We start from the raw sequence: 23,012 nt of genomic DNA, 5'->3' as shown, positions 1-23,012 counted from the left end.
GCTGGGAGCCCCTGTCACCGCCGTACTGTGAAACCAGCCCTGCGTTGTGGAAGCCGATTTAATGACTTCTGTGCAAAGAAAATAGACGTTTCCGAAGGAGACAAATGCTTCTGCGACAGAACGAGACTGGCCTCGGTTTCCTGCTACCCGTCTGTGAGCTAATCTCGTTTGCTCATCCGACACCGCGTCTCGGACGGCCGGGGATACGGCGGTGCGGAACCGGACGGTGAGTTTTTTTGCGCCCCTGCGGAGGGAGCGCGTTCCTGACCTGGGCGTGTGCGCGCCAACACCTCCGCGGGGAGCGCGGGACCGATAGCCATCTTCACGCGCTGACCCGGCCGCTCCTGCCGCAGGCGCGCGGGGGGGTGGCCGGCGGCTGACGTCACCTGACTGGCAGTGGCCAGACCAGGCACTATGGGATCTACAGGGTTAAGTGCAACGCAGACCCACAGGCAAAGTGAAACCTTTAGTTCATTTCATAGGCCTGTATAGTCCACTTCGCCCAAATGGATCATTTTCAAGAGAAATCTATGATTGGAGCACGATCGTTGTCAGTTATGATATTGGATAACTGCGTGGCAGCTTTATAAAATGTCTGCAACTCATAAAAAAACAAAAACCCATTATAATTTGCGGCGGGTGTGCGATAATAAAGACTATTTGTATTATTTCAGTACTCCTGGGAAACAGGCTACACAGTTTCTTGACAAGAGCACTGTTGATGTGCAGTTCTCAACATAGGCAGAAAAACAGTTTTATAAAAACAACATCTGGTGTTTTTCGCTTTATTTTTAAGGAAATAACTATGCTTGCTCTTAAGAATACTAGAAAAGCAAAGGTCTGATTGTTCCTTTGTTGTCTTTACACGGGGGGAGAATGGCCAGAGATTGTTTTTGTAAGCAGAGCGCTGTTTCCTCAGACGTTAGGATGCCGGGGTCTCTATTTTGCTTTCTTTTGGAAAGGCAAGTCGTGAAGAAAATAAGCTATCCGGCAAATTCGGACGTGAGTTCACGTCTGGCGCGGATCCTAGCGCTCGGAGAAAGTGAGCCCTCCGGGGCAGCACAAGAATGCGCGGAACACGCGCGGGTTCGGATGACTTCATACCTGTCAGAGCCGAGTTTTACAGCGAGCGTTTCCTCCGCTCGGGCTCCGGTGGGCTCGGCTCGCTGATAAGAAAGGGGCACGTGGTCCGTCTACACGAATGATCTCTTGCTCGCCGGATGTCGCTGTCTTTCTCCGGGCCGATACGGGCCGTGCCCGAAGTCACCCTGAGCAGCGTGACCTACAGCGCTGAGAGTAACAAGGTGGATCGAGGCCGGAGCGCATCTCCTTTCCTGCTCAGCTGTCGGCTTTCTTCACCTTTTCACCCAGTGTCTGCTTAGTCGTTTGTGGTTAATGTTGTTAAGAGGCCGCGCTTTTTTAGGGTGTTCGGGTGCATCAGGCGGTCACCCCGCCGCCTCCCGCAAACTAACATGAGACTTTTGCAGATCGGCTTGTATTTGACCCGATAGGAAAGCATAGAGCGTTCAATAATGTTACAATGGATTGGCAAAAGGTGTCCAACCAGTGGGTATGCTGTATTGGACAGAGCGGTTAGAGATAATTCAACTTTATTTGTCATTATACTTACACGGGTGCGTAGTATAATGAAAAGTGTTTCTCATTAGTCTCTCGGGTGCAGTATATATATATATAGAACAGCAGACAGGACAATATACAGAAATAAAATAACAGTGTAAGCAGTATGGTGCCAGTGCAAAATTGTCAAAAACTGTGCAAATACACAAAAAGAAAAAAGTATACAAACAGGACAAACGCAGTGCAAAAGTAATAAGGCGAACAGTGCAAGAATACTACGACGATTATTAAATAGTACAACTAGTGCAATTTCGGCTTAGAGAATATGCTGTATATTGTCTGCTTATGAAAGGACGGGGGGGGGGGGGTGTCTGCAGGGTTAAACAGCCGCCGCCTCGCTGCGAACGCGCACGCGCAACAGGTTGGGAAGCGTGGAAGCTGTGAGCGCGTGGAGCCGAGGAATGGCACGGGGTGAAACAGATGGGCGCGGGGCCTGCCGGCTGGAGCAGAGCTCTACAGATTGAGAGGTGTCAAGACATTTTGTTTTACAGCCCCGCCACCGTCTGCCAGGGGGACAGGGGGGCTCGCCTGCGCTTCTGCGTTGGCGTAATTCTGAGAATTTCGAGTCATTTCCAGCAGCCAGCTGTTGCCCGTAAGATGTTCTCCATCAAGTCCAGAAACGCCCAGTGCGCGACAACCAGAATGTTTTTCAGTTGTTCATCCGCTCCGCCATCCGCGCGAGCGTGCGCTCCGAGCTCATTCGAAGATTGAAAATTGGGGAAATTATCTTGGTATATTTAATTAATCCGGCGGGAAATCAAAGAACTATAAAGAGCTCAGTTGTGGTGAGGGGTATGGTCAGGTCTGCCTCGTGAGTTATGTAGAACACAGCAACAATTTTTTAAAAAAGGTGACTTTACCTGCCTCAGAAATACCTCATCTTTCTCTATGAGTTTATGGAAAAAGGAAATAGGAAATTTTGTGATTTCGCATTTATATAAACACAGTTCAGGCGCAGCTATTCCATTAATTTCTATTTGCAGCTACAGTCGCTCTTGAACTTAGACGCAGCTTTTGAAATAACCCTGCAGGCCCCGCGTTCGCAGCCAAGCTACACCGATTTCATGAAAGAAATGCGCGTTAGTCTCGCTTAGCTAGAGAACATTAATAAGCACATGGCGTTTTGGGGGAAGAGACTTTAAAATGAGAATGGGAAAGGCGGTCTGGTGTATGAATTGACGAAGGGCCCTCAGTCCCCGGCTTTTGTGAGGGTGTGAACACGCTGGCGGACTCCAGCAGGCGGTAGTTTCTGAGCGCACGGATCACGGGCTGCAAAAACATCACCCATTTGCGAAAGTGTGGGACGAGCCTGATGTGGGGTGAAGGGTGACGATTCTCGCACCTCCCGGGCGCTGGGGCTCATTCTGCGGAGCTCCTGCCTTCTGTCACCGAGCAACACCTCGGCGGGCTCCTGGCTGTGAATCTTTCCGCCTCGCCCCCCCCGGGACTCAGTGCCAGCAGACACGCGTGTCTCCTCCCCGCGACACCCCGGCTCTGCGCTGCGCCTTTTGGAGGCACGTGGAGCACAGTGCTGGCCCGGGAGCTCTGAGCTCGTGACCTGTGCACTGTACGGAAATACACACCATGCTTTTCTGGAGCTGGGCGGCTTCGGAATTTGTCAGTTTAATGTTTTTTAATTTGTCTTTTTCCTTTCTGTCCATCCGACCATTTCACCGTTCTTGCGTAGAAATGCTGCATCGCAGCAGAGCCTGCAGAAATTCCTACTCGATGATACACTATCTTAAGGGAACCAGGCTATCAAAAGTCGACACCTGAAGTATCAAAGGTGACACCTGGACAAGGCTCCACGACCGAAACGTTGTGTTTTCTTTCTTCTCTTTTCAGCATGGAATAAACCTGTTACTTGTTCCTTGTCAAAAGTATATTTTCCTTCGGCAGTGAGTGTGTATCAATAGGTCCAAACACGTTTTATTTCCCGTACAGAGCCCGTGATGTGAAACATGCTTGTATTCGTTGTATTTATAAACTTTCCGGGTGAGAGTCTCCTTCGGGCTCGGGGTTCAGCCGGATTGCTCGTGCACACACGGGGGGGCTGTGACGTCGTGAGGCGGACGCTGGTCGAAGCCCCCGCGGCGCGAGTCGGGCTGGCAGATGGCGGCCGGCTTGTTAAGTCGCCGCTGCGCTCGCATTCCTCTCCTGCTCGCGGAGCCTCGCGAGCGGCACCTGCGCCGCGCGGAGCTCTCGTCTCCGAGCGGGTCGATGCGCGTCGATACACGATACGTCTTCCTGAGCATAAAGGAAATTCAATACCCCCCTCGCCAGTTCACACTCGATGACTGATCGGATTTGTGCCTCTAGTTTTACTAATGATGACGATGAAATAATAGATTTCCCCACGAAAATAGTTTAAATTAGTTTGTTTTGCAAGATGCTGTTATTTCTTTTGTCGATTCTCTTTACTCTGAAAGGATTTTCGCTTTTTTGGTCCCAGCAGCTGCCGCGTCTGAGTTGTTTAGAAGCCGACGTAAATGTGTCCAGCAGTTAGCTCGGTGTTACTGACTAATGCGTCTGTGTTCTGTCAGTTCATGCCACCTTGTCTTAATCACAGACCCATTTACTCAATAAATTACGTAATACATTAAAAAAAACAGTAATGGACAACATTAGTTCTTTGGTGTTTTTTTAACTGATTTATCGAGTTTGCCTGAAACGATTTTTTCCCTCCAGTGTCCGGACTGCCAGCGCTATTAGTTGGCAATGTCCTGTTATAAATTCACTCGGGAAGGTGCTTTCTGTCGTCTTCCTTCCAGCGGGTACCCCGCCAGCCTGGCCTGCCCACGCACGCCCTTCCCACGGCGGGCACGAGCTGCCGGGGAGCTCCGGGAGATGAGAACAGGCTTTCTCGCAATGACACGCGGGCTTTTAAACAAAAAGTTAATTTCTTTTTGATTGGGCTGGGCTTTGTTGCGGCGGAGGGCTCGCGCCGCGTGGGTAATTGTGGGCAGCGGGAGGGGGGGGGGGGCTTCGCCTCCCTCGCGCTCCGGGCTGTTTCCTCTCCGTGTCGCGGGCGGCCCGCGAGAAGCACTGCGCCAGCGGAGGCACGCGCGGCCCTAATTAGAATGACAATGGCAGCGCGCCGAAGGGACCAGCAACAGTTTGCAAATCTGCCCTCTGTCCCTCAGCGCCCCCCCCCCCCCCCCCCCCCCACACACACACACACACACACACTCCCCTCACTGTTGACTCTCCCCGACACCGAAAACCAAAGATTAGTTTTGCTCTGGACATGTGGCAAGCAGGGAGCAGAAGACAAAAAGTTTATGTCCTGCAAGCTGTTCTCGGTGCGCGCGTTTGTGTAGGGGGAAGGTTACAATGGCAACTTTCTTTAACAACACGCCACAGTTGTGGACAAATTAGACACGAATAAAAATGCAACTGTGTTGTAGCCGTCTTATTTAAAGAATATATCGCTAATCTGTACGTCGTTGCTGCCACTAACCAATCTTGCGTTATTTTCCCCCCAAACCATTTCAGAATATGTAAGTAGACGAGGTTTGAACATCTACGGGAGACGCAGCTGCAAGGATATACGTCTGTTGTAAAGAAAGAGATTCTAGGAAAGATAAGGACGTGAGAGAGGTTACAAGCGCCTGGCCCGTCTAGCCTGGTGGGTAGCTCGTACTTGTTGACCACAAAATCAAATCCGCCGGTTTCTTGTATGAAGCCAAAGTATCGGCATCAACTGCATAGCAGGGCAGCTTGTTCCACACCCCCACAACCCCTGGTGTAAAGACGCGCCTCCTGTTCTTAGTTTTAAAAGCACTTCGAGGTGCCCTGCAGCATTTACAACGCTTAGGTGAGGTACCTTCTTATATCTGTTAAGATACCTATGTGAAGAAGAGTAAAATTAAGCAGCCTCGTGCAAGACATAATCGTTCAGGATGTACTGTATAGATGCACTTCTGCGCCGAAGCAGTTAGTCAAGTAAGTGAACTCCTCCCATGTCTCTAGGTCCCGATGTTTTTGTGGCGACAGAAGCACCTCTGGCGATTGCTGGATAATTCTTGCGCGGTCGCGAATATGCGAAATATCACGGAATATCACGGAAGGCGAGCACCGCTGAGAGAAAGCCGCGGTATTCGACACTGTGGTGCTGACGGACCTGCAGGGGTTCCGACCCGGCGCAAGAGCCCGCCCAGCTGTGCCCGCTGCGCGGTAGAATAGGTTCTGGTCGGGACAAGGACCCCCGCCGGGTGTCCAGCTTTCCTGCGATTCGGGAGAGGGGCGAGACGGGCCAGCGGCACCTCTGGCGAGCCTCAGCCCCGAACAATAGCACAGATTTCTCCGGCCTGGCCGTCTGCCGTCTGTGAGGTGACAAAGGCAGCGCAGGAAGAGACTCGCTGGTAGAGTTTCTTCTTGCGGTGGGGAGCACGAGAGCGACTCACACTCTCTAACGTTAAAGCGCATCGGGTTACAGGCTTCACGCAAGGCAGGCGGATGCTTTATGACCAAGCGGGACACCTTCTCCGAAAGAGGGCGGTTTTTAATCATTAATAATTAATATTGTGATCGCGTGCCTTCCGTGTATTTTCCGTTGAGGATAGGGATGCCTTCCCCTCTGTCCACACCGTGCCGTGGTGAGGGCGTCGTGGCTCTGCGGGTCTGACTGAGAGGGGTGTTTTGGCCCTGCCGGGTCGCGGCCTGACCGGGCTACCGGCGCGCTGGCCCGGTTCCCCGGCCGAGCAGGAGCGGTCGGCTCACCTGGTCGGTCCAGCAGATGCTGGCGCATTAACAGCTCTGAAACCTGACCCCCCCCCCTTAACACGGCCGGTGCCCTTCCACGGGCCTGTGCGCCGTGGAGTGGTGGCGTGTTCCGAGGAGGAGGAGGAGGAGGGGGGGGGGGTTAGTTAGCGAAGCAGGTGCTCTGGATTACCATACAGCTGTAAGCGTGAAGCTTCCACAAAAGCAATTATCAGAAACTCTCCGACTCCCCCTGCCCCCCCCCCCAAGCACACACACACACACCTTCTCCCCCTTCCGCGAGCCGAGCGGGGCAGCAGAAGGTCCCCCCGCCGCCCGCGCGGCACAATAGAGGGTCTGACCGGAGCCTGCCTGCTTTAACGACTCGCACGCGTCATAACAATTACAATCCCCGCGCTGAATAAAGGAGGAGTAAAAGGAATAAAGGAGTAAAGGAATAAAGGCGCCCCCCCCCCCCCCCCCCCACACAGCCAAACTTTCCCCAAGAAAAGAGTGCGGCACGCGACACGTTGAAGATGACAAAAAAACCTGCGAAGAAAGCCCACGCGCAGACCGCTGTGTTAAAGGCGGGTCAATCTTCGGCGAACAAGCGATACCGGAGCCATTAAAACAACCGAAACAAGAAGGGGGAAACTAAGGTGGGCAGACGCACACGTACACGGGAATTAGGGTTTATAAAAAAAACACCCCCCTTCTCAATCTGCTCTATAGCCCAGATTTCAGAATTTCTCAAACGGTTTTAATTTTCACAAGCCCCGCTCGACAAAGAGACGTCAAATCACAGCATCCAACATTTAACACTCCGGGCTGGAGCCGGTCTGAGCAGCCCGCAGAAAGCAGAGGGCCTGTCCTCCCCATATCGGGTTAATTCCTCCCGTTCGCTTTTCGGTTCTGGGGAATTCGTCCGTGTGGATGACTTCACGCCGTCCTGCGTGCAGGCGCAGTACTCGTGTGGCGGCGACCGCGCTTCTTCAAAACGTGCAAACGTCCTTTGGAACGAAAGCGCGCAGTAATGTGTCGTTGGTACAGGTGCCCGCATTGCTGATGCCCCGCGATCGCCTGCGTCTGCGACGCCAGGCGGTCAGGCAGGCAGGCAGGCAGGCAGGCAGGCAGGTAGGCGCTGCAGGTGTCGAACGCGGCCCGTGTGTGTGGAAATGCGCGTGTGTGGAAATGTGTCTATATCGCGATTCACAGTCACTGCGCTCTATTCAATTAAGCGCGTGAAATAAAATCAGTGCCCTTTGGACGACCACGCGCCGCTCTGCTCTCCGCGGAGGGCCCCGCCCCCGGAGGTGAAAGGGGGCGGGGCCGCCAGCCGGGGCATAAATACCGCCGCCGAGCTCCAGTTCCCGAAAACAGAACACAGTCCAAGTGCCAGCGCCGCCTGACCGGGGTCCGAGGGACGCTCTCCATTCCCAGACCTTCGCCGCCTCGTCTCTCGCCGCACCGGGCTTGATTTTAGGGATTTATTTCTCGGGAAGATTTTTTTTTTTGGGGAAAAAAAAAACTTTTCGTTCTTGTTCTAATTGCTGTTGAGGACGCACGGACACGAACTTGGAAAATTACTGGATACCCCTTTATTTTCCGTCTGCTATTGCTCAATAGCGGACCAATAAGAGCCCAAGATGGCTTTACTTTTTTTAACTTGTTTTCTCGCCTTGTTATCAACGCGTCTGGTGAGTGTTGAACGCTGCCTGATTTTTTTTCTTTTCCCCTAGTGACAGTGAAAAGGACGCGGAGCTCGCCGCCTCGCAGCGCTCAGTCCACGCAGTGCAATGACCCCGCGTTTCTGTCCCTGTTTGTGTGTTTTGTTCAGGTACACACCTCCGGCGTGTTTGAGCTGAAAGTTCACTCCTTCACCAGCACCCGGAACGTGTGCCGGGGCTCGCGCGACTGCCAGATGTTTTTCCGCGTGTGCCTGAAGCATTCCCAGGATGTCATCTCGCCCGAGCCGCCCTGCACCTACGGCACGGGGCTGACGGACACGCTGCGCGCGGACCTGCCGGCCATCTCCAGCAGCGCCCCCATCCGCGTGCCCTTCCACTTCAAGTGGCCTGTGAGTATCGCTGCAGCTCCGCGGTCGCGAAGGGACGTGGCTGCTGCTGAAGTGGGTCTCTCGGGGGGCCTTGTGTGCGTCTTAACGTGTCTCACGCCTTGTCCTTTTTTTTTCCTCTTTAGGGAACTTTCTCGCTCATTATTGAGGCCTGGCACGCCGAGTCCCCCGAGCAGTCCACAGGTAAGCGACTGGCGCTCCTGCGTCTCCCCGCTAGAGGGCGCGCAGACCGGGCTCTCGAGCCCCCGCGGGACGGGCGCGTGAAAATCGGATGCTCTCGGCATCCTGTCCGGTTATTCGGGGGGTCTGACGAAGAGGCGGTTCCTGTTCGTAACGTGAAGGGAGAAACGCCGACATTCTGTATCAATCCTGATTTTATTTATATATATATAAACGGGGCATCACTAAACGCACAGACCTAAACCCGTCTACCTAGTTGATAAGTTCTGCCGCTACACTCCTACACTCTTGAGCCATTCAGCAACAGTTTCACCCCGAATTTGATCATGAGTGACCTTACCAGTAAGTTTTCTCTGATCATTTACTCAGAGCGTTTCTCCCCTCTGCTAAAATAACCCCGTGTTCAAAAAGCAGAAGATGTTCGCCGCACTTGTGCCGATGACGGGCTGAGCTGAAATTCTTTACTGAAAATAATCGGTCATTTCTATCGGCTTCTCTAAGCCCGCGTTGCCGGGGGGGTCCTAACGCCGTGCCCGCTCTCTCCACACGCAGACAACCCGGCCAACCTCATCAGCCGCCTGGCCACGCGCCGCAGGCTGGCCGTGGGCGAGGACTGGTCCCAGGACGTGCACTTCGGGGAGCAGAGCGAGCTGCGCTACTCCTACCACGTCGTGTGCGACGAGCACTACTACGGAGAGAGCTGCTCCGACTACTGCCGCCCTCGCAACGACACCTTCGGGCACTACACCTGCGATGAGGCCGGCAACCGCGCCTGTCTGGCCGGCTGGAGGGGCGAATACTGCTCGGAGCGTAAGTACCTCCGCCACCGTGATATTCACCCCCGGTGTCGAAGCCGGTCGCTCGTATTCGACCCAGGACGCGGTGGCGGCCCCAGGGTTGCTGTGGCCCTGCTGGGGCGGCGTGGAGCTGATCCAGCAGGTCGGTCCTGACGGCGGACGTCACGCTTTGCCCACGACAGGCGTTAAGACCGCCGTACTTCTGCGTGGCCGTGGCAGCGCGCGGAGACGGGCTCGTGGACTCGGTGGCCACTTGCGTCACCGTGGCTGTGGGGAGCGGGACCCTTTGAAAGCGAGAGCAAGCGAGCCGCGTGCCTTACTTAGAACAGGGGTTTAAGATGCACAACGGGGGGGCGTTGTTACCCGAACCCCGCAGATCAACACGAGCTCGTCTGAAAGGGGGGTGCGCCTCGTCGCACGGAGCTCGCTCGGTGGAAAGCGCATCCTGTCGCAGCCTGACGCGCCCGCTGCCCGTATTCAGATAGAGGCGGGGGAGTTAATTTTAACAAATTTTAAGCTTGAAAGTGGGGGTTCATCTGGCCCTCTGGTCGGTACCCAGGCGCTTACAATAGCGAGGGCGGGGAGAGGCGGAGGGGGGTCACGCGTTGCCTAGAAATCTCTAACCCCCCCCCCCCCCACACACACACACACACCCCCCTCCGGGGAAAAAAAAACCCCACGGCGCTGGTTGTTATAGATGCAGAAGGGTCAACAGCTCTCCCTCGGGTTGAGTTCCCCCCGCCCCCAAATCGTCCTGGTACGCTCGCTCGCGCCCTTTTGTTCCGCCCGACAATGGGCGCACAGCGCGTGGTGGGACAGAGGCACGCGCTGGGGCTTAACGCGCGCGGCCTGGCGTGAAAGACGGCGACATGTGTTCCCTTTGTGTCCCCCGCCAGCTGCCCGGCCCGGCGCTCGGCGAGCTCCGGAGCGGGGGGGTGGCGTTTGGGAGGGGTAACCATACTAATTCTACCCCTGCTTTCTTTTTTTTCCTCCCCCCCCCCCCCAATTTAAACAGCCATCTGCCTGTCTGGCTGCAGCGAGAAGCACGGATACTGCGAGTCCCCAGGAGAGTGCAAGTGCCGGCTGGGCTGGCAGGGCCGCCTGTGCGACGAGTGCGTGCGCTACCCCGGCTGTCTGCACGGCACCTGCGGGCAGCCCTGGCAGTGCCACTGCCTGGAGGGCTGGGGCGGCCTGTTCTGCAACCAGGACCTCAACTACTGCACCAACCACCGGCCGTGCCTCAACGGCGCCACCTGCACCAACACGGGCCAGGGCAGCTACACCTGCGCCTGCCGGCCGGGCTTCAGCGGCACCAACTGCGAGATGGAGACCAACGAGTGCGACAGCAACCCCTGCAAGAACGGCGGCAGCTGCAACGTGAGTCCTCGTGTCCCTGCCTCCCGTCCGGCAGGTCGCCGCTCGGTCCCCGCGCTCCCGGGTCGTGCTCATACCCAGCCTGGCCCTTGAGAGGGCGGCGCTCTTCTAGCGGGACTCCGTGCTGCCTGAGACACTCGGTCTGTTGCCCGTTTCTCCATTTTTTTAACTCAGGTCGGGCGAGTGAAAACGCGAGCCCGCTGGAAGGTTTGTTTTTGTCGGCCGGTCCCGACGGGGGTGGGTGGGGGGGGTCCCGGGAAAAGAGAGACCGCAGGCATGCGAGAGTCCGGGGCGAAGGGCGCGAGAACGCGGCTGCGCGTCACCGGCCGGGGAGAGCGCTTCCCGCGCGCGCCTCTCGGACCGGCGGTCGTTCCCCCCCCCCCCCCCCGATCAGTCGAGCAAATCGATAACGCAGAGATGGCTAGCTGAAGACGCGAGGGCCGCTGGCTCCCGTTCTCGTTTGTGCATCAAGTTTGAACTTTTTGAGATGGTAACAAACCGAGTGTATAAGACGGCACAATATCCTGTAAGACACGCAATGTGCCGCATTTTTAAAAAGCGCATCTCTGTTTTAAGCTGGCTCCTTTTTGCGTGCTCTTTGTACCTCTGCTTTAATAGAGTTTCAATGCTTTGCGAGTGAAGACGTCTGTGCTGACGCTTCGTCCTCGTGAGGATGAGCGCCAGGAGCAGTGCAGGGACTTCAGAACCGTGTTTTAGTTCTGGTGCTGACCATGCAGAACTCGCTCATAGAAGCAGAGATGCTCTGAGCCGCCCTTGAAACGGCACATTTTGACGTGATCTCGGTAACCGTCTCATCGCCCGTGCAGAGAGGCTGCAGGCACAGCTCCTGCTTTCGGGTTGTGCTTGAAATGTCTCGCCGCAGTTTCTGCGCTCAGTAATGACAATCTATTCGTATGCCATCGTGACGTCCTACAGGTGAAAGCTATACTTTAAATAGCAATTAATATGAGCTTAGTAACTGTTTAAGTGCTCATGCAACATATTTAATACGAATTCTATAATATTTGAATGCACTGATTTTTTTTAGCATTATTAATTGTGTTGTAACTAATATTAATGCTTTATAACTAAAACCGAATACTACAGTGGAGCGCAATTATCACTGCACTGTTAATTGATTTGCTAATTGGTAATGCAACACCATCATTAATGCGTCTATATATATTTTTTAAGAAGTACTTAAAAGGGGGATTTAATCGAAAATGTTACCCTGATTTTTTTTTTTAAAGCCCCAAATGAAACGTGTCCCCCATGTCAGAGGAAAGAGTTAGTAAGAGCCATTTCGAGAGCGGTCTTCATCGGCGCAGCTCCTGGCATCTGTCCGACAGCTGCAGCTCGAACGTGCTTGCCCAGGGCCGAGAGGGGGTGAACACAGGGGCTGGCTCAGACCCTTAGGAAAGCCTTGCGCCAGTGTTCCGTTTTGCAGCATTTAAAAAGGGGTCGGAGGTCAGGGGTCAGGGGGTGCAGGAATGTCAAGCTAAGCCGGTCTCTCCCCTCCAGGACCTGGAGAACGACTACTCCTGCACCTGCCCCCAGGGCTTCTACGGCAAGAACTGCGAGATCAGCGCCATGACCTGCGCCGACGGGCCCTGCTTCAATGGGGGGACCTGCGTGGAGAAGGCGGCGGGCGGGTACTCGTGCCGCTGCCCGCCCGGCTACATGGGCTCCAACTGCGAGAAGAAGATCGACCGCTGCAGCCACAGCCCCTGCGCCAACGGTGAGTGACACCCCCCCACCCCCCCCAAAAGAGAGCTGCTGCCGCACAGACCGAAGCGCGGGACAGGGCGGAATGTCCAGATTGCCCCATGAGGCAATAATGCCTATGGCTTTAGTTTTTCAACTTGTATGTCACTTATTTGGCCTTTAAACTTCGTGCTCGGTGCTTTCGTCATTGGGCGACGTGTGTGTGTGCGCCCCCCCCGCAGAGACGAGAGAGAGGCTCAAGAGGAGTGTTTTCGCAGACGTCTGGCTTGTGTTATGGTTTGTGTGCAGCAACAGAAGGAACTTATTATGAAGCATTTGACCAGTGGAATTACTTAAATACGCAGTGATGCAACAACAGTTTCCCAGTTGCAAGACTTGACTTTCAAGTGGAAATTGCTCATTTCCCAACAAAGAGAAATTCCTCCATTTTTTGGAGCTGGGGCAGTTTTGGGTCACGATTTGTTATAGAGGACAAGTGAGGGAAGCTTTACACATACTCCAATCGTGGAGGGCCAGATAAGCGTTTCAAATTGGCATTGTTGGAGAGTGGGGTCTTGTTCCACACTCCCACTGCCCTTTGTGCAAGGCAGTCCTTTTTTTTTATCCGTCCTAAATGCCCCTTCTGAGGTTCTGAGAGTTCAACAGGGGCATTAAGACTGCATACACTCCTGAAATCGTGCCTTTTCAGTTAACTGTTCTTCTGTGACAAAACATCCATTTCTGTGCAGGGATTCTACATCAGGCATGAAGGAAAGAGATGAGATACCAAAATTGGCACCCCATGCTCATCATGGGAGAGATCCTTTAGCATAAATAGTGTGTCTGTAAATGGATAACTCCCAGACTGGGGGAGGAGCAGATAAGAGATATAATCGGCTTTGTTGATATTGGCACCTGGAGTAATTTAATAACCTGTGCTGGGAGACAGTGCATGTCGCCCTCGCTGGGGCCCTCGGGCAGAATTGGAGCAGTGATTGTAGGCAGAGGTAGAGGAGTCGTGACATGTGTGCAAAGCAAGGCGCCACTGAGCTGCGCAGCCGCCCCAATGCAGGTGATGAGCCTCTCAAGAGCATGAGGCCTCTGTTCCAAGCTTCTCTTCGGAGAAGAGACTCGTGCGGTACTCTGCACACAGTCTCTTCTGCGCGTCCTCATTCTTTTGACCGACGTCCTCGCTCCCCAGTGGTACTGGAAGTGTTGGAAGCCCACGCACGGCATCCTTTTGCACAAGCGGCTGTGTTTACTCCTTGCTCAAGTCCACCCTCAGCTAGGTGTTGCATTGCACACCCACAGGCTACTTGTTTTAAAATAGCAGAGCTTTCCGTGCGTGTTCCAGTCCATGCGCAGATGTGTGCAGGGAGTTTACAACAGAATGCATAAACATGCCTTGAGATGCCGAAGCCACCATTCTTTTGTATTTGCTGAAAATCCCTAGTTTCACTGGAGGAAATCGCACTTTTACAGCAGGCAGGTGGCCATTGACGTTACAGTTGGTAACCGACATCGGGGGTGATTTCTCCTTTTGCATTCAACTGCATTTACAGCCAGTTTTCTGGACTCTTGTGTTCTTGCTCCTCGCTCCCCTCCAGAGTGCAAAGTGACCACACAGGTTTGCGGCTTGTTTTAAAATGCGCACTTAGCCTGCCAACAGTTGTTATTGGACATTCCCCCAGTCTCGTACCCTCTTTCCAGGTCCCTCAGTGCTGTGGCCAGGGTGGCTACAAGCCGAGTCTCCCCCCGGCCTGTACCTGTACTCGGGGCTCCCGTCAGGCAGAGTGCTTGCTGCACGGCGCGAACACCGAGCTTGTCGGCCTGTGTGGGGATTGCTGGGAGACAGGCTGGCACGCTGCCCCTGCTGACCCTTGTTCCTTCACCCCTCTAGGCGGTCACTGCCTGGACCTGGGCCACAGCATGCTGTGCCGGTGCCGGGCGGGCTTCACGGGCGCCCGCTGCGAGACCAACATTGACGACTGCGCCCGCAGCCCCTGCCGGAACAGCGGCACCTGCGTGGATGGCATCAACGACTACACCTGCACCTGCACCCTGGGCTACACGGGCAAGGACTGCAGCGTGCGCGCCGACGCCTGCGCCGCCTACCCCTGCCAGAACGGCGGCACCTGCTACACCCACTTCACCGGCCCCGTGTGCCAGTGCCCCCCGGGCTTCATGGGCTCCCGCTGCGAGTTCAGCCTCAAGCCCACCCCTCCGGGGCCGGCGCGCAGGCCCTTCCCCGTCGCCCTGGCCATCTCCTTCACCCTGGGGCTGCTCACGCTGGCGCTGGTGGTCTGCGCCACGGCCATGGTCCTGCGGCAGATGCGCCTGCACCAGAAGGCCAAGGGCGCGGCGGCCGCCCGCAGCGGCCTGGACCCCATCAACAACCTGGCGCCCTACTCGCGGGAGAAGGAGGCCTTCCTCATCCCCGGCGGCCCCTACAAGGTCTCCAACAAGGACGCCGAGCTGAGCTCCGAGGGCCTCGGCGACAAGGCGGGGTACAAGCAGAAGCTCGTGGGATACAACCTGGCGGACGAGCAGCCTCTCCCCAAAAGCAAGTTCGACCTGTAAGTGTTCCTGCACGTCGGCATCGCTCTTCCCCTTTCCTCTCCGCGGGCCTCTGGGTGCTCTCCGGCTCGGGTTCTGCCGTTTCGGATCGTGCTGGCTTCATGTTCTGCAGGCTGGGGAGGGTTCTTTAAATTTGGGTTTTTGTGCTGTCTAGAACACCTGCTTCCCTGCCGAGTCTTTCGTGGTACCAGGTTCGTCTCCTGACTTTCTCCCCAGTCTCTGACTGCTCGGTGATTTAATCCACTTCTAAACAAGTGGAATAAATGAATATCCCCCCCCTCCCCCTTTTAATCAGATCAAAAGAAAGACCTGCAGCTGTAAACAAACCCAGGAGACCTGAAAATAATCTGGGAATTTAAAAGGATGCCCTAAAGAAAGTGACCAAAAATACTGGTCCAGGGGAGTTTCTGGACACGCAGGTGGTGCTCCTGAGGGTTAAAAGCTGGCAGGCTGCTGTCTGCTCGGCGTGAGTGAGGACATGGTGTAGGAGCCTGCAGCCTGGCTGTGCGCGTGTCCTTGAAGAGGCTGCCAGGCAGTGGTCTCGGCAGGCAGGCTGCCAGGCAGTGGTCTCGGCAGGCAGGCTGCCTGGCACAGGGAGGCTCGGAGCTGCACACGCAGGCCTGTGCTCTGTTGGCTGTCAGTGGCTACACGCAGGTCGCGGCTTGTAGGAGCTGCTCTTCACTGATGTAGGAGGGAATTCATCGCATGAGTTATAGAGACGTAATAAAAGCCTAACTGTTCCTAAGAGAGATGCGAGTTAAAACAAAAGGATGTATTGTCTGCTGCTGATGTACAGATAGATATCCAGAAGCATGCTGCTTGTGCAGTCTTGTGGTTGCTCTCGTATCTATCGCCTCTGTTGATCAGGGACACATCTTATTCAAGACTGTCAACGCAAGTCCTAAAAGCCAGAGTTTTCCCTTTGAAGCTGGCATGAGAAATTGTGCTAAGTGTCCAGGTCACCTCAGGTACAGATCTAGTAAAGACCAGTACTGAAACGGGGGGGGGCCCAGATGCTGACCAAAGTCAATTTTGAAGCATACCTGCAACAGAGAGAACTGTCTTTTGCCATCCTGTCCCGTTGTCCCATTTTGAGATTTATACAGACACGGTTTCTCATGCGTCTTTCTTCTGTTGGGCTTTCCCATGCAGGAAGAAATCAGAGCACATCATCTCTGTCCCACCGCTGAGCTTCCAGAAGGACAGCCTGTACCACCCGGTCTACATCATCCCCGAGCAGATGGAACAGTGCATCTTCGCTACTGAGGTAAGGATTTCCTCTCGTTCCCTCTGCCTTGACCCCGGGAGGCCAGGCGGCGCGGCGCAGTGCTGCCTGCTCCTTCCAATAAGAGCTCTGCTCACCGGAGGGTAATGCCCAATTTCCAAACGGGAAAAGGCTGTTGGGGCCCCGCGGGTTGTGAGTGACTAACGGATCGCAGGATCTGTCAGCCGTGTCTTGAAGGAGGCCAAGGATCTGTCTTGTGTGTGTGTGTGCGCGCGTGCACAGGGAGCAGAGGCTCAGTGGGTCCTCAGCCCTTGCTCCTGCCACAGCAGTGAGGCCTGAGCCCTCTGGAAACTGGCCAAGCTGTCGTTCTTCATTGGTGTGCGGTGCAGGACAGGGAGGGATCGCAGGCTAGAAACACCTAGCGTCTCGGACAGAGCGCCGACCAATGCGGACACGCAATCTGACCGGTCCGTCCAGTCCGGTCCGGTCCGAGCGTACGGGCCGTGTAGGAAAGGAAATTGAGGCTGAATGTGATGAATGTCCGAGGGAGAAGCTGCAGCAGACGGTAACTCGAGGTCTTGAGGGACCTGGGGAAATGTGGACAGCACTTCTGACCTCGAGATCAGAGCGTGCCGGGAATGCTGGATTAGTGGGAAAGGGTTCGGATTTCAGCCGATGCCTTTGCGGCTGTGGTTTCGGTTCATGTCCTAACTGCGGCTCTGCCTTGTCTCTTGTGTTTCCTCAGGTTTGAGCAACAGTATTCCGAGCTATGGAGCGCCGCGCCGTGCCCGCACAAGTTTACATTCTTAACGGACAATTGGAAAGAATTTTAAGAGAGAATATATTATATCTTTATCTATTTAATATTTATTCATGCTGCTCGTTTGGAAACGGACTACTTTTGACACTGGTCTTGAAAGAAGAATTTTTTTTCCTGTATGTTGAAAATACTTCGGACTGTCTGGGAGGAGAGGAGGCTATAGTGAAGAACTAGCCGGAAGATATTTGCACTACATATTTTTTCTATTCTTTTTTTCAATCTTTTTTTTTTTTAGCATTGAAACATTCCACAAATAATGCGGAGAACCAATGATTTTTTTCCAAGTAAAAAGGCAGGACCTTTTTTTTTTTTTTGCCAGTACCTGTGTGAAAGTGAACTGCGGAAGAGTGCGTCTCTGCGCACGGGGGGCTGGTTTCAGTCACGGACAGTACCTTTCCTGTCTCGAGCCCCCTCTGTCCCCCCCCGGATCGCGAGTCAGGGTGGGGGGGGCTGGTAAGGGGCGGGTTGCACGAGCAGAGTCGCGCGCTGCTCCACGGCTGCAGGTCCCGCAGATTCAAGATCGCACCCAGGGTTCAAATAAGTGCCTGATTTTTTTTTTTTAAAGAGTGTGTGTGACAAAATAATTCACACCACGAAATATTGGTTGGAGAAGAAAGGTACTATTTTTTAACACTGAAATAATTGAATATTTTTGTATGTTTTTTTAATACCTTAATGATTGACGTTTTTTAGCGCGTGTACGCAGCGAGTTTCGATACCCTGCTGAACCCCAGTTTTGTTCCCTGCAGAATGAAGGACTTGAATTTTTTTTCCATTTTGTTCTTCTTCGTTTGAAAAGCATCTTTTGTTCCTTTTTTTTTGCATTTCTTTTTATTTTTCTAATTTAACAATGCAATGTGTACAAAAGCCTGGATATATCTTTACTATATAATTTAATTTTTTTGTAAATACGGTGTATTTATAAAGAGAATTGTGTATATATGTCTATGTTATGTGCCTATTATGTTCAGAAACTGAGAAATCTATATTTTTTCCAAAATAAACCGAAAAACAAGAAAGGATAGTCTGTTTTCTGTGAGTACTGAATGAGATCGATGGCCTTCCAAAACGTCCTACACAATTAATAGGAATTAAGATGGCACAAGTGTTCTGGCTTAATGATGGCGATGGAATTGTGTGAAAACTTACTGTGCAGCTTGAGAATGCATTTAAATGGAAACAAATACAATGCAATATATATTTTATTAATGATTGGTTTGTGGTGCTGTGGAGGAAGTGGACTGTCAGCGTCTCTTGTTTGTCCGAGGAAGTGCAGTTCCTTTTCCTTCAGCGACCTGGAGTCCAGTAACAGACAAACAGGTTGGCGTTTCACTTGTAGTCACACAACTCGGTCCTCCTTTGGTTTGAAACCACACTGGGCTGCAAAGCGTGCGTGTTTACGCTCTGTGAAGGTTTGAATGAGGCCTGAGGTGCGTATGTGTCTCTAGCGAAGGACTAGCGTCCTGTCCAGGGTGTACCCTGCCCTGTGCCTGTTGCTTGCTGGGACGGGTTCCGGCTCCCCTGCGACCCGAAACCGAAAGAAGAGGTTAGATGTATGAACAGGTGTTTGATTGACTGTCTTCGGATACACGAATATGAGAAAGGTGACGGGCATTTGTCCCTTCTACTGTGCTTGTTTTCTAATTTCAGAAGGAAGCTGGGGTATAGACTGACAACATGGTGGTTGTTGTTGCAGACACCTACCATCCTTGGCGTAAAGATATACCTGCTGTTCTCGGTTTCAAATGCAGTTTCCACTTGCGTCTTCCGGTTACACTGCTGACTCTGAGCTCATTGGGTTGACTGTGTCTTTGAGGACTTTGCAGCCTGAAACGGGTCCTTTGTGATCCCCTCAGCTCAGACTGAAGAGGTTGTCAGTGTGGGACAATTCCTTTCAGTGCGTGAGCACATCTGGTTGCTCTTCTCTACACTCTGGGGACTGAGCTCTTACCTTGTATTCTGCGTCAGGCCTTGGACTGGTACCAAGCTGAACTCTCTCTCGAACCCTGGCAGAGCTCCAGGACCACAATCCCATGTGCGTTTCCCGAAACCTCAGGACTGTTTCATGACCCTAAAAAACATGACTTGGCAAATGGTGAGTTTTTCACAGTACTGTGAAAATTTGTATTGCTAATTTGTAAAGTTTTTTTTTCCTTGCTTTCAAGGACTCTGTATGAAAACATTTAAACTCTTCTCAGGGTATAAGTGTTAACAGGGACAATAATTCCCCATGTTGCATTCGATACAGGGGTTACCCCCGGCTAAAGAAACCAGCGATGTGTATGAAGACCTTTGATCAGCATGCTTGTTGCTCCTTGTCTGTGCACGGTCTCCAGTGAGGAATATCTGCTGTCCAGTGTGCATATTCACCACCTCGCTCGCCGGAGTTCAGTCGGGCTTGTAACGCGTCCCCAAGCCCAGCTTGAGTAAAAGCGGCTGGTCACAACAGCCCTGCACCTGCTGTTAGGCCCTCTGGACACGTGGCAGGGCCTTTACTGGGCGAGAGACCGCGGCTCTATTGAGTTTCCTCCTCCGTGGGACTGGAAGCTGTTCTGATTCTGGCAGATGTGGGAATTCTGGGACTGGAAGTGTTCGCTTCAATTCGAGCTGAACCAGGCCTCTACTGTCTATACTGTACCTACAAAGTTATTACAAAATGTTTAAGGAGACATCATTCCAGACAGAAATGGCCTCTGGAAGTCTATGGGCACAATAGGGCAGAATGATTGTCTAATCCCAGAGCAGCTCTTGCAGTGCAGCAGCAAGTGCGTCTGTCTCTGCTTCCCCTCGGTTTGGTCCAGACGCTTTTGCACGCGTTGTATGGTGCTGTGGTTACAGAACCTCATGTTTCTCTGTGCGGTTTAGTCCGGGCTGGAAGCGTCTGAGTCAGGTGAGCCTGTGCTTGGAACGGAGCTCCGGACAGCCCCGGTCTCCTCCAGGATCAGGGCTGCCCGACCCCCCGCCGGGCAGGAAATCCCATTGTGTGAAACGCAGAAGTGCTGGTGCAGCAGAGCACACTCTTCCCCGGGGTCACGGCGCTGTGAGAGATGGAAACCTGAGCCCCACAAAGCCCCTTTTATGCAACAGGAGGAAAAAAAAAAACTTCTAGTCCTCAGTCCTCAGCTGATATCCCCTGTAAACCCCCTGGTCTCCTTCTGAGGAAAACAGGATACTGTGGCGTACACAAAGCTGGGAGTGAGCACCCGGAGACAGGCGGAGCAGCTGGCTTTGTAGTATCTGCTGTGTCCTGTTTATCAGCCGGGGGGTTCGGTGGAGATGAGGAAAATCCCCTGGGAAAGCTGTCTTTAGCGCCCCCCCTCGTGTGCCACGGCAGCAGGTTCCTCTCATGGGGGGGGGATAGATTCGAGAAAGAAGCTCCGCTGCGGTGTGGCATTCCCTGGATCCTCCGTTCGGACCCAGACGGCGCTGATGGGGAAGCAGGGCGGCTGTGCTCAAATCTGGGAGCTCCAGGACACCCCTCCGCTTGGTTTGTGGCTGCGGCCGCGCCTGGAGCGGTACCCCTTGGTCCTCTCCGGAAAGGAGTCTCTTGGGAGCCGTGGGGGTTCGTCTCCGGGGAGTAAGACGTGGCAGGAGCCGTGCGGCTGACCCCTGCCCCGGGGTCGCTCCGCGCTGCGCCCTGCCAGTCTCCGCGGGCGCTGGAGTGTGGAATGTGGAATGCCTCTCTCTGCAGTGACTCATGCGCAGGTAGAGAGGGCGAAGAGTCTCGGTTTTACTGAGGCAATTACAGGATTAACCCTGGTCGCGCTGCACGCGCAGCCGAGAGCTCAGGTTTATGATCCCAGAAGGCAGTAAACCCCCCCGTCCGAGTGTCGTCATGTCTGAGATCAGGTGTGCGTGGGGGTGGGTGGCGTGTTTTGTGTGGCGTCTCTGTTCTCGGTTACAGGAAAAGGTACACATCTCTGTGGGGAAAAAGTCCCTTTAGTGCTGTTCCTTCCTTGAGCGCAGGAACAGCGGTGTGCTGCGTCAGGCTGCAGTCGCTGTGCTGGATCAATTCCTGTCTGGACTCTCCACTCAGAGCTCTGTACAGGTAATGGGGATCCCCTCCACCCCCACCAGTGTGCAGCCCCACCTGGGTGATGCTCCAGTCCTCTCCCCACACACACCAGCTCTCAGTGGAGAGGAGAGCAGAGTGATGATGCCAGTTCAGAGATGGGGATTATTAGGAGGCCATGATTGGTAAGGGCCAGGGGGGGAATTTGGCCAAGACACCGGGGTAACACCCCTACTCTTTTCGAGAAATGCCCTGGGATTTTTAATGACCCCAGAGAGTCAGGACCTTGGTTTTATGTCTCATCCAAAGGCCGGCGCCTTTTTACAGCATAGTGTCCCCATCACTATACTGGGGCATTAGGACCCACACGGACCGCAGGGTGAGCTATCTCCACACTGGAGGACTGAGGCTGGTCCTCAAGCCCCACGGCCCTCCCTCCTGCATGGAGCAGCTCGCCAAGCGCCGCAGAGGATTCGGGCAGAGCCCAGCTTCCCACTTCACTGCTGATGGAAATTACTCATTTGTTTTTCTGCAACGGTGTGTAACACCTGGAGGATTTTATTTGATATGCCAGTCCTGATCAGTTATCTATCCCTCTCTACTGGCACAGCGAAGAGACCCCATCACTCCACGTCAGCACCTCCCCTCCCTGCCTCTGACCTCACACCCCCGGTGCGAATACCACACAGCCTCTTCGGAGTGACCGCTGACCTGGCCACGCCTGGCGTGCGGGCAGGAAACAGGAGCTGCTGAGGGCGGGGGACCTGGAGAGCTGATGCACACTGGGGCATGGTGACCTTTAACCTTTCACCTGCCTCCCATGACGCGAGCTGCCCGTGGGAAGGAGAGCAGAAAAGGACTGGCCGCCCGCAGCCCCCCCGACTCTGGGTCCCAGGGTGCACCGTTACCCCCGGGGCTAGGAATTATATCAGAATTATGTGTGAGTGCGAAGCAGCACAGCCCTAGGAAGCAAAGCAGAGCCAGGGCAATAGTCTTCTCATCAAAGATGGCGCCCATGGACAGCTGTTGCTCTCTTCCTGGGGTTCGTCAGGACAGCATCTCCATCGAACAGATTTCTGGTTCCAGGCAGTGGGAGACGGACACATTCCCATATTTCATATTGACTGCTTGCCCTTCAAAGACTCCGTCACCTCCTTCCTTGTGAGATCAAGGGAAACCAGTCCGGAGAGGCCTTGTGCAGCCGGTGCTGGGTCCCTAGGGTGTGTGCCAGCCCCCCACCTCAGCACCCCCCAGACGAGACCCTGAGGAGCCCCCAGGTGAGCTGAGCGAGTGGGGCTCTGTCCCGGCCCGGCTCCCGGAGGCCCGCTCTGGGGGGGAGGGGGGCAGGATGGGCAGGGGAAGACAGGGACTTGGAGATGAAAGAGCCACCTGTCGGCACTTCATCACTACCGTGACGTCAGGCCCCTTCCTCTCGGACAGCCCCCCCAGGCCGACTGCGCCGGATGGCCCACCGGCTATAAAAAGACGTCTGGCACTAAGTGGGCCACCGGCGTGTCCCCCCCCCCCGCGCCTGTGCTGCTGGTGAAGAGGAAGTGATACAGCACACCTTGGAGCAGGGCTTGACGCTGTGAAAGGTCACCGCTGGCTTCGCTCAGGCAGGGGTAGGAGCTCCTCGAATACGGCAGGGTCGCCTTTGCTTTGAGGGTGCTTTCCCTGTGCTTCCGAAACCAGCCGATAACTGTAGGGGAGAACGCTGAGCGTCTGGGAAACAGTCGAAGAGCGAGGAGCTGCCCACCCCGGGGGGCAGAGGCGCTGGTCCAGTCCGGCTGCAGGTCCTCAGGGGGCCCGATTAGAGGTCCAAGTCCGCTATTCTGTTGGCCCCGGGACGCGATCTGTTGAGGCGATAAAGTGGAACAAAGGGGCTGAGCTGGGCGGAAGCTGGCACAGAG

General features: G+C 54.3%; 1 protein-coding gene across 1 annotated transcript; it reads left to right on the top strand.

The window, feature by feature from the left end:
• Nucleotides 1–7,711: 7,711 nt before the first annotated feature.
• Nucleotides 7,712–18,109, top strand: dlc (deltaC). Its single transcript, XM_088911651.1, has 9 exons — nt 7,712–8,036; nt 8,177–8,416; nt 8,539–8,596; nt 9,146–9,403; nt 10,406–10,767; nt 12,286–12,502; nt 14,369–15,044; nt 16,198–16,312; nt 17,016–18,109. The coding sequence occupies exons 1-9, from the start codon at nt 7,986–7,988 to the stop codon at nt 17,019–17,021; spliced, it is 1,983 nt and encodes a 660-aa protein (XP_088767777.1). The 5' UTR covers nt 7,712–7,985; the 3' UTR covers nt 17,022–18,109.
• Nucleotides 18,110–23,012: the final 4,903 nt, after the last annotated feature.

Source organism: Atractosteus spatula, chromosome 3, assembly GCF_055471065.1.
Source record: "Atractosteus spatula isolate fAtrSpa1 chromosome 3, fAtrSpa1.hap1, whole genome shotgun sequence".
Taxonomy (NCBI): Eukaryota; Metazoa; Chordata; class Actinopteri; order Semionotiformes; family Lepisosteidae; genus Atractosteus; species Atractosteus spatula.
The sequence above is the reverse complement of the archived record's forward strand: the minus strand, read 5'-3'. Positions and strand labels throughout refer to the sequence as shown.

Coding starts and splice junctions, on each gene's coding strand:
- dlc (XM_088911651.1), top strand. CDS start 7,986: ATGGCTTTACTTTTTTTAACTTGTTTTCTCGCCTTGTTATCAACGCGT. Junction 10,768..12,285: donor AGAACGGCGGCAGCTGCAAC/GTGAGTCCTCGT, acceptor TCTCCCCTCCAG/GACCTGGAGAACGACTACTC. Junction 12,503..14,368: donor CCACAGCCCCTGCGCCAACG/GTGAGTGACACC, acceptor TCACCCCTCTAG/GCGGTCACTGCCTGGACCTG.